Here is an 11,562-nt window from a genome sequence, read left to right as displayed (position 1 = left end):
GTGGAGTTCCATTCTAGTGGACGTGGATTTCGGCATGTTCTCACTGTGCTGTTGTTAAAACCCTTGGAGCCCGTGGAGTAACTGAGGTTCTGACCACATCCCTCTGGAGCACCTGCCCTTAGGCACCTCTGCTGTGTGGTCTCCTGATTTAGGAGGTTGGACAGAACAGTACAGTTTTCATTACAATTAAAAAGATAGAAAATTTAAGTAGAATTTTTTTTTTTCTTTTTACTGTAAGAACTCTAGTGAACAGGAAATTTTAGCTCCTATTTGAAGGCTTAAAAACAAACATGCACCATTTTACAGAACTTCATTCCTGCGTTGGAGATTCTTAGATGAAGGAACATCCTTCTTGAACTCTTCACTTTTATAGAGTTTATCACTGTGGACTCTTTGATGGATTAGAAGACCCGAGCTCCAACGGAAACCCTTACCACACGCTTCACATTCGAATGGTTTCTCTCCCGTGTGGACTCTCTGATGGGCTTGAAGGTTGGATCTCTGACTGAAGCTTTTTCCACATAACTCACATTTGTATGGTTTCTCCCCAGTATGGACTCTGTGATGGGCTTGAAGGCTCGAGTATCCACTGAAACCCTTACCACACTGTTCACATTTATAGGGCCTGCCCTCTGTGTGGACCCTCTGATGTGCTTGAAGCCGTGAACTCTCGCTGAAGCCCTTGGCGCACACCTCACATTTGTACGGTTTCCCTCCCGTATGAACCCTCTGATGCGCTTCAAGGCGTGAACTCTGACTGAAGCCTTTCCCACACAGCTCACATGTGTATGGTTTCACTCTTGTGTGGACTCTCTGATGACCTTGGAGATACGCTCTCTGACTGAAGCCTTTCCCACACAGTTCACAGACATACGGTCTCTCTCCAGTGTGGACGCTCTGATGACTGTGAAGGTATGACCTCTGACTGAAGCTCTTACCACACTCGTCACAGTGGTATGGCTTCTCTCCTGTGTGGACTCTCTCATGGGCCAGAAGAGTTGAGGCCTTACTGAAGCCTTTACCACATTCTCCACACTTGTAAGGTTTCTCTCCTGTGTGAACCCTCTGATGAATTTGAAGATTAAAGTTCCAGCTGAAGCCTTTCCCACACTCCTCACACTTGTACGGTTTCTCCCCAGTGTGGACTCTCTGATGGCCTTGGAGGTGTGAACTCCGACTAAAGCCCTTCCCACACTCCTCACACTTGTAGGGTTTCTCCCCGGTGTGGACTCTCTGATGGCCCTGAAGGTACGAATTCCGACTGAAGCCCTTCCCACACTCCTCACATTTATATGGCTTTTCTCCAGTGTGGATTCTCTGGTGAGCTTGAAGGTATGAACTCCGACTGAATTCCTTACTGCACTCCTCACATTTATAGGGTTTCTCACCTGTGTGGATTCGCTGGTGAACTTTAAGAACGGATTTATGGCTGAAGCCTTTACTACACGCGTTGCATTTGTATGGCTTTTCTCCAGTGTCGACTCTTTGATGATCTTTAAGTTGTGAACTCCAACGGAAGCCATTCTCATACTTCTTATGTGGTTTCTGCCCACTGTGGACTTTCTGATGGTCCTGGAGATACGGAATTTGAATGAAGCTGTTACCACATGTATAATGTTTGTACGGTGGTTCCCTTGTATGGACTGTCTGAAGGTCCTGAAAACGTGAAGCCAGACTGAAGTCCGCATCAGCCTCCTCAGAATTGTAGAGGCTCTCTTCCACGTGAACTCCATGCTGAATGTTAAGATTCGAACTACAAATGAAGTTCTTCCCACACTCCACCCCTGTGTATAGTTTCACTTGAGTGTGGCTTTTCTCATGACCTTGAAGACAAGAGCTCTGATCAAAAATGTACTCATTCTCTTTGTATTCATGGGGTTCCTTCCCAGTGTGGAGCCTAAGAATGCTGCTAAGATCTAAGCTGTGGCTGAAGGCGTCATCACAAATACTCCATTTATTGGACTCATCTCCTGTGTGAGTAAGCTCACAGGTGTTAAGAGACGAATACTGAATGAAGTTCTTACTATACTCACATTGGCATGCTTTCTCCGCCGTTTGCAGTCTCTGATGAGCTCGCAGATGTGAATTCTTCACGCCACAGTCATCTCCTGTAGGGTGAATATGCAGAACTGAGCTATAACTAAAGTCCTTGTCACACTGACTGTCCATATGGGCTTTCTTCCCATCTAAGTGTAATCGCTGATGAACTTCAGAGCTGGAGACATCGTTCCAGATTCTTCTATACTCACCACACCAGTAGGGCTTGTGTTCTGCTTGAATTAAATCCTCATTAAGTAATGACCTCTTTATGACGGCTTTGCCACAATCATGGCAGCTGTAGCGTTTTTCTGTTTTGCGGATTCCCAGATTGTCATTGTGACATGAGACCCAACTGACACCATCGCACTTACAAAAGTGATTTCTCATGGGGATTTGCTGACATCTACACTGATAATCATGTGACTCCGTTAGATACATTTTCCTCCAGGAATGCAAGGCCCTCCAAGCTGGAAAGTCTTGAGTCTTTATGGAGCCTTTCCCTTTATGCGTCAATATATAGTTTTTGTCTTTGGAAAGCTGAATTGGTATTCCTTCCCAAACCTGGCAGGGGGAACCATCTTGCTTTTGTAAGGGAGAAGTATCCCCTTGAGGATTTTTCGTGGAATCCCCACACTTGGTTGGTCTGCTCGCATCTTGTTGCCAGGGGAACACTTCTTCGGTGCGAAGGCAGTTTATGTTCACCTCTTCAGTACTCGCCATCTTAAGTAGACTCTGGTGTTCTGTGGGAATAAGGAGAATCCAGACATATGGACAAGTGAGTGCTTTATCCAATACCTTCAAGATTTTACACTCAGATCATGGCATCAAACTTGAATGAACTACAGGAAAACTCAGTCACAGCCTCTAAACAGACTTAGAAGAATCCTCATACTTGGTTGCACCAAGTCTACGTGGAGGACACCCAGAAGTCTGGCTACCTGTACACAACCAGGCCTAATGAAACGGTACACATGTCATCATGGCTTTATCATGGGTTCCTAGGAGATCCCAAGAAAATCCTCTCAAATTGGAAAGAATAGAGTTGTAAACGGATAAATGCTTTTTATCCTCACAGTAACTTTTTCTTTATTCTCTGCTACTTGTGCACGCATAAAGAGCTCTGGTAGTGTAGTGGTTATGAATCGGGCTGTGAACCTCAACGTCAGCAGTTCGAAACTACCAGCAGTACTGCAGGAGAAAGATGAGGCTTTCTGCTCCCGTAAAGATTTACAGCCTCGGAAACCCTGTACAGGGTCGCTATGGGTCGGAATCGACTCGACAGCTAATAACAACAGCTTATGCACACATAATAAATTTTCGGTTTGTGTGGAGACATGTATGTCAAATGCTGCGCTGGAAAAAGTATGCAAAGACCTTGAATATACACTCATGACATCATGTGGCTGCTCTCTAACGAGTAGATGATACGCACTGGACTGTTCACCTCAAAGTCAGTGGTTCAAAGTCACCAGCTGCTCCTCAGAAACCCTAGACAGGGGCACTATGAGTCAGAACTGAACCCACAGCACTTAATAAAGTCACTGTAAGTTGAGGTCCGTTTTTAACCCCTTTTAGAAGTGGTTTCACAGTGACTACAGGCCACAGGACAAGTCAGAAGGTGACACTGTTACAGTATTACACTCAAAGACATGAACATTTGTTTTGATTTTGAGAGAGGTGACCATGGCCTTGTCTCAAGGCACTTATAAGTGATCTTTGAGTCAACTCATCAGCCATGAGCAAAACTCAGTGGACACTGGTGTTAGACTTGATGTTTTATTAGGACAACTAGTTCAATATTTAGGGAATTTGAGGCACCAGAGTAGTTGAAGATATGCATGTCTACGTGCGTTATGGAAATATCACCCAGTTATTAAGGCTCAGGTTAAAAGCAGTCAGATCTTCGAATCCTGTTGGGACGGATCCTTCACGAGCACAAATGTTTGAACAGAGTTGACGTCATGATACACATGCTTCTAGCACTTGGGCTCTAACTTGGTGGCGGTGGTGGTTGGGTGCCGTGGAGTCGGTTCTGACTCATAGTGGACCCTGTCTAGGATTTCCGAGGCTGTAAATCTTTATGGCATCAGAAAGCCTCAGCTTTACCCCGGAGAGTAGCTGGTAGATTTGAACTGTTGATCTTTCAGTTTGCAGCCCAACTTGAAACCCAGTATGCTACCCGAGTGCCGTAGTATCCAGAAAACAAAACAAAACAGGGGATTGTTTTCCTAATATGAACATAGTCATTTCTCTTTACTACTGTTTGCCTGCCTTTCCACACTGCACGAGAGCTTTGTTCTGTGCTCTGTGTTCTCCTCACTGCCTGTGAACACTTGTCTAGTCATAGTCGTTGTTGGAATCTAATCACATAATGAATGAATCACCGTTTGCATGAATGTGAGAGCTTAAGCGTACTCATAGATATGTGGTGTGATGCTGTAGGATAAGCACGGGACTGCTAACTACAAGGTCGGTGGTTCAAACCTACCAGCCGCTCCTCAGAAATCCTATCCAGGATCACTATGAGTAGAACTGACTCACAGAAGGATGTGGCATTTGTAAGAACGTTATTTTTAAAGGATAAGGAGCTCTGGTAGCGTAGTGGTTACAAAACAGGCTGCTAAGCTCACAGTCAGCAGATCGAAACTACCAGCTGCTCTGCTGGAGCAAGATGAGTCTTTCTGTTTCTGTAAAGATTTATAGCCTCGGAAATGCTGTACAGGGTCGCTATGAGTCGGAACCATCCATGGCATATCACGACAACAACAAGGAACTATGACAATTTTGCTGGAAAGCTGAAAGGCTGTGCAGGTGGGGTGGTGGTTATGTGCCGTTGAGTCGGTTCTGACTCATAGCGACCCTGTTGTACAAGGTTTCCGAGGCTGTAAATCTTTACAGGAGCAGAAAACCTCATCTTGCTCCCCTGGAACGGCTGGTAGTCTCGAACTGTTGACCTTGAGGTTCATAGCCCACCTTGTAACCACTATGCTACGAGCTCCTGCAAGAGGGCAGTGGTGGTGGTTATATGCCGTGGAGTCGGTTCTGATTCATAGCGACTCTGGTACAGGGCTTCTGAGGCTGTTAAATTTTTTTTTTTTTTTTTAGGCTGTAAATTTTTACAGGAGCAGAAAGCCTCCTTTTTCTCCAGCAGAACCGCTGGTAGTTTTAGAACTGCTGACTGTGAGATTAGCAGCCCGACTCGTAACCGCTACACTATCAGAGCTCCTGAAGTAGGAGGTAGTAGGGTCCCACTAAAAGTGATGCTGCTGTTGAGAAAAAAACCAGGGGAGGGAATCTTCTCTCCAGTTAAAAGAAAAACGTAAGAGCTAAAATCATGCACAGGTGTATGGATTGAGTCTTTTTAACTTTTAAAATCACGTGAATTTTACCTGTAGTCCCATGCTACCTCCAACTTACGGAAAAAGAAAAGGCCCTATTGAAGATCACCTCACTAGTCTGGGGGCAGGATGACACTTTAGGGCAGGGGTGGGAAATGTTTTTTTGTCAAAATTTATAACATCATTGTGGACCATACAACATTACCAACTTAAAAATGAGCCTGCTATATTTAGTCAAAGATTCCTGGTGTGGCGCTGTGGGATCAGCCCTGGACTGTGAACCCCAACGTCATTAGTTCAAACCCACCCAGAAGGCTGGCCTTCCAGCTAGAGTTGATCATAATGTTTATAGTTTTGTTTTGATGTCATCAGCCCTACTCAATATACAGCCATAAAGGTGGATTCTAATGTTGTAAGTATGCGTCTTTTGGGATTGGCTCAGTGGTTTAAGCACATCAAAACAGTGTGGTAGTTAATGTCTAATTTCTTACAAATCAGTTGTTTGAATATAAATTAGTACATGATTTCTGACACAATAATATCAACTAGAAAAGTTAAAGTTTCCCTAATATTAGGGAGGGGTTTTCACAATATGAAAAGAACAGAGGAAGGGGTCAAAAAACTCTCTCATTTAATTTCAAGTTCTTTGAGGGAGAAAAAACCACACACATTTAGCACTTTAATTTCCTTTAGTAAAATGGTACAAAAAGAAATATCGTATTCTACGTAAGTTCTACTTTAATATCAATGGAAGGGAGAAGTTGTGTTAAATCAAGTTTATAAAAATATGATGGAGAAAATATCTATCGCAAAAGAGCACTGAGAGACTCTTTTCAGACGGAACGACTTGAGGTGAGGCAGTTGAGAATTGATTTCATTTTCTTAACCCTGCTCTAGGAGTCCTGGTGTGGCGCTGTGGATAAAGCACTGGACTGCAAGACTGGTGTGAACCAAAAGGTTGGTGGTTCAAGCTCACCAGCCACTCCTCAGAGACCCTATACAGGGTTGCTGTGGGTCGGAGCCCTCGACAGCTCGGCACTTAACAGCAGCAATGGTGAAATGGGTACCCTTATGTGGCCTTTTGCCTTATTTGGTAAAATAGCTTGAGCGGGGTTTCCGGGGCTTACCCTCAGAAGTTACCAGTGCCTTAGTTTCTTACTCCAGAGCGTTTGTTACTTTTGTCTAGGTTGAATGACGTTTCCTGGGTAAGTTGTAAATAGCTGGAGGGTTTGATACTGGTTTTGGTACTGGACAGCAGCCTGCCCAGTGATTGGTAGGCACCTTGCAGGGACTGGTCAATATACTTATGCAAATGACTTGTCTGTAGCCTATTAAGAGGATATGGGTCAGTTCAGGGCCTGGAGAGAAGGCCAGACCTTGAAATGAATGAGAAGCTGGTTATATATGCAGCTGACCCCACAGAGGAGGGCAGAAAGCTGAGAGAGGAGGCGTGGAGCAGCAAGAGTCAAGGACTGTAACCCTGAGGCCTGGGAGGGGGCCTGCAGCAAGTGACCCCACCACCAGAGGTGGTGGGGGGTGGGTGGGCAGAGAGCTCTGCAAGGCTGACAGGGGTCCTGAGGGGAGAGCTATACACTACAAAGGGGAGGGGGGAGTGCTCCTCTCTGAGGTGCCTTCCAGACTTTGCCTGTGTGCTTCTTGGTCCTAATCCCAAGTTATAAACCACGAATCTGTGAGGGCTGGGTGTCCACTGCAGCAGTGGAGTATGGAAAGCAGCAGAGAAGGAGAGTGCTGGGGGAGGGGTGGCTGGTGTCAGATCCGGCAAAAGGTCCGAGAGTGACCTCTACCTCATAGGGATCAACCCTGGGATAATCCTGTTTGCAGAACGCCCCCTGCTGTTAAGCTAGGTCCTGTAGCCAGGTCTAGACCCCTTACACAAGGCCCTCCCTGTTCAGAGCTTTGCTAATGGGAACATGGCATTCATCCCTGGTGAGGGCTTTGGCATTCATCCCTGGTGAGGGGAAGCCCTTAACTGTCTGGGGATTTCACGTAGGCAATCACATTACATGTTCACTTCCTGTGGAGAAAATACAAATTGCCAAATACTTTACAGACACGTGGAGGTGGTTTCAGCCATCTAGCAGGTCCCAGCAAATTACCAAAAGGAAATGCAGGGGCCATGTGATTACTTGAAGGAGGGAGATGATTTTTGAAAGGGTCTCCTGACTAATGAAAGTCCATCATTTCGATGGTGTTGAAAAGAAAAACAATTTGCTATGGGGAACAAAGAAAACCCCAGAGGCCCTTTGTCTGCCGAGAGTTGTGCTTTCTCTACTGGCCCTGATGGTCACCGCTCCTTAGTTCAGGAAGATGTGTTCAGTCAAACACCTGGCAGGCCCAGCTGGAATATGCAATTGTGAAACATAGGGCAAGTGTCAGTAAGTAGGTGTGTAACTTGGTATCTTGTCTACATGGATGGTAACGGGGAAAATATGCTCTGATACCTTCTCTAAAGGGTGCACTGCATGAACTTATGCATGAACTTGAGTCCTAACTGAGATGGAAACAAAAAGGAAGGAAGCGAGTTCATTTACTTTGAAGTCTTTCCATTTCCTTTTTTTTCCCCTACCCAGGACCATGCATACCGACAGAGTATGCCAACACAGCAACCTCGATGTCAGTCTTCGGGACAAAAGAAATGTGACCAAAAGGTTTAGACTCACAGAAATGTCCACCTGGAAAACTCTACTGCACAACTCTGCCTCCGTCAAGAAATTGTTTAGGTATGAAAGGAGGGGAGGGGAAGAGAAAGAGCCGGGAGTCTGAGTGAGTAACTGATCAGCAATGTAAGAACGTTGCGCTAGGCACTGATGCATTGTTGGCTGTTAGGTGCCATCAAGTCAGTTCCAACGTATATCAACCCTGCACAAGGGTTTTTTGAGGAACGGCTCGTGGGTTTGAACCACCGACCCTTGTGGTTACCAGTCCAGTGCTTGTCCTACAGCTCCACACCAGCACTGTTGTTAGGTACCATCAGATCGACACCAACTCATAGGGACCTTATGCACAACAGAACGAAACACTGCCTGGTCTTACGCCAACTGCGCAATAGTTTCTAAGCTTGAGCCTGTTATTGCCAATCCATCTAGTTGGGCGGGGTCTTCCTTTTTATCTCTGATCTTCCATTTTTACCAAACATGATATCCTTCTCCAGGGACTGGTCACTCCTGATAATAAGGTTGAAGTATGAGAGACAGTAAGTTCAAAGTAGGAGAGACAAAGTCTGGCCATTTTGGCTTCTAAGGAGCATTCTGGCTGTACTTCTTCCAACACAGATTGGTTTGTTCTTTTGGCAGTCCATGGTACTTTCAGTGCATCAATTCTTCTGTCTTCTTTATTCATTGTCCAACTTTCACAAACATATGAGACTATTGAAAATACCAAGGCTTGGATCAGGTGCACCTTAGTCCTCAAACTGCTGACGTCTTTGCTCTTCAACACTTTAAAGAGGTCTTGTGCAGCAGATTTGTCTAATGCAGTACAGTATTTGATTTCTTGACTGCTGCTTCCATGAGTGTTGACACTTGGTCCAAGAAGAATGAAGTCCTGGACAACTTCAGTCTTTTCTCCATTTATATGGATATGGATGTTGTTTATTAGTCAGGTGGTGAGGATTTTTGTTTTCTTTCCCATATTGAAGGCTGTGGTCTCTTTGATCTTTATCAGTATTTTGTCTTTGATCTTTATCAGTATTTTGTCTTTGATCTTTATCAGTATTTTGTCTTTGGTCTTTATCAGTATTTTGAGTCCTCTCGGCTGTCAACAAGCAAGGCTATATATATCATCTGCATATCGCAGGTTTTAATAGTTTTCCTCCAATCCTGATGACACGTTTTTCTTCTTATAACCCAGCTTCTCAGATTATTTGCTCAGCATACAGGTGGAATAAGTATGGTGAAAGAATACAACCCTGTCACACACCTTTCCTAATTTTAAACCATTCGGTGGTCCCTTGTTCTGTTCGAACAACTGCCTCTTGGTGTTCCTCATATAAGTGTTCAGGAATACTCATACTTCACAGTGTTGTCCATAGCTTGTCATGATCCACACATGCATAGTCAATAAAGCAAAGGTAAACATCTTTCTGGTATTCTCTGCTTTCAGCCAAGATCCATTTAACGTCAGCTATGATACTCCTATTTCCACATCCTCATCTGAATCTGACTTGAACCTCTGGCAGTTCTTTGTCAAAGTACTTGTTGCACCATTTAAAAATTTATCATTAGCAAAATTTTACTTGCATGTGGTATTAATGATACTGCCTGATTTCTGCATTCCTTTGGGTCACCTCTCTTTGGAATGGGCACAAATGGATCTCCGAATATAATTGTCCAGGTAACTGTCTTCCAAATTTCTTAGCAGAGATGAGTGAGTACCTCCAGTGCTGCATCAGTTTGTTGAAAGATTTCAATGTGTATTCTATTCTCGGTGCCTTGTTCTTTGCCAATTCCTTCTATGCACCTTGGACTGCTTCCTTCAGTATCATTGGCTCTTGATCATATGCTACCTCTTGAAGTGGTTGCACATCACCCATTTCTTTTTGCTACAATGCCTTTGTAGATTCCTTCCATCTTCTTTTGATGCTTACTATATCATTCTGTATTTTACCCATGTTGTAAAGGGCTGTTGAGTCAATTCCGACTTACAGTGACCTTGTAGGGTTTCTGAGGAGCAGCTGGTGGGTTTGAACTGTCAACCTTGTGGTATGGGTCCAGTTGATATTATAGTGCCACACCAGGAGTTCATTTTGTCCACAGGATCCTTCAGTATTGCAAGTTGAGGCTTGAATTTTTTGTTTCCTCAGCTTGAGAAATGCTGAGCATGTTTTTCTCATTTGGTTTTCTAACTCCAGGTCTTTGCTCATTTTGTTAAAATATTTGACTTTGTTTTTTAGAGCTGACCTTTGAAATTTTCTGTTCAGCTCTTGTATCTCATTTCTTCATTCGGCTTTAGCATCTTCAGTCTCTTCTGACATCCATTTGGGTCTTATACTTCTTTCCTGTCTTCTTAATGACCTTTTGCTTTCTTCCTGTAGGATGTTCTTGATGTCCTCCCACAACTCTTCAGGTCTTTCGTGTCTAATGCATCAAAAATCAGCTGATTTTTAATTCATGTGGAATAGATTCAAGGTCATATTTTGGCTCTCATGGACTTCTTTTAATTTTTTTCAGCTTCAATCTGAACTTGCATATGACCAGTGGATGATCTGTTCCACAGTCTGCCCCTGGCCTTGTTTTGGTTGGTGATATGGAGCTTTTCCACTGTCTTTTTCCACAAATGTCAATTTGATTTCTGTGTACTCCATCTGGTGAGGTCCATGTGTATAGTCATCTTAAGAAAGATACTTGCAATGAAGAAGTCATTTGTCTTTTAAAATTCTATCATGCGTTCTCCAGCATTGTTTCTGTCACCAGCCAAGGCCAGATTTTCCAACTACTGATCCTTCCTCTTTGCTCCCAACCTTTGCATTCCAATCATCAGTAATGAGCAATACGTCTTGATCATATGTTTGATCAATTTCAGACTGAAGAAGTTGGTAGAATTCTTCAATTTCATCATCACTGGCTTTTAGTGGTTGGTGAGTAAATTTGAAATAACAGTGGTATTAACTGGTCTTCCTTATAGGCGTATGGATATTATCTTGTCACAGACAGTGTTGTATACTTCAAGACAGATCGTATGTTCCTTTTGTTGATGAATGTGACCCCATTCCTCTTCGTCATTCCCAGAATTCTAAACCATGTGATTGTCTGATTCAAAATGGTTAATACCAGTTCATTTCAGCTCACTCTAATGCCTAGGATATCAGTATTTATGCTTTCCATTATTGTCCACTTTCAGTTTTCCTAGATTACATTCCATGATCCGATTATTAATGGATGTTTATAGCTGTGTCTCCTCATTTTGAGTTGTACCCCATCAGCAAAGGAAGGTCCCGAGGGCTTTACTCCATTTACGTCATCATAGTAAACTCACAGTCAACTCTACTTTGAGGAGGCAGCTCTTCCCTAGTCGTCTCTTGAGTGCCTTCCAACCTGAGGAGCTCATCTTCCAGCGCTCTTTCTGACCGTAGTCTGGTTCTCTTCATCATCTTTCAGTATTCCATATTCTGGTGCTGATAGTGGTCCACTGCTATTCACAAGGTTTTTAGTGACGGAACATTCAG

General features: G+C 43.9%; 1 protein-coding gene across 1 annotated transcript in view; it reads right to left on the bottom strand.

Moving 5' to 3' along the window:
- Positions 1–300: 300 nt before the first annotated feature.
- The window catches only part of ZNF112 (zinc finger protein 112), a 16,465-nt gene continuing 5,203 nt past the window's right edge, over positions 301–11,562 (bottom strand). Inside the window, exons 4-5 of the mRNA XM_006871490.1 lie at positions 2,131–2,348; positions 301–1,656 (exon numbers count right to left, since the gene is read on the bottom strand). Of these exons, the coding sequence (XP_006871552.1) occupies positions 301–1,656; positions 2,131–2,348 (1,574 nt within the window). The remainder of the gene's footprint in view (positions 1,657–2,130; positions 2,349–11,562) is intronic.

This window comes from Chrysochloris asiatica, unplaced genomic scaffold (genome assembly GCF_000296735.1).
Source record: "Chrysochloris asiatica unplaced genomic scaffold, ChrAsi1.0 scaffold00168, whole genome shotgun sequence".
NCBI classification, from domain to species: domain Eukaryota; kingdom Metazoa; phylum Chordata; class Mammalia; order Afrosoricida; family Chrysochloridae; genus Chrysochloris; species Chrysochloris asiatica.
The sequence above is the reverse complement of the archived record's forward strand: the minus strand, read 5'-3'. Positions and strand labels throughout refer to the sequence as shown.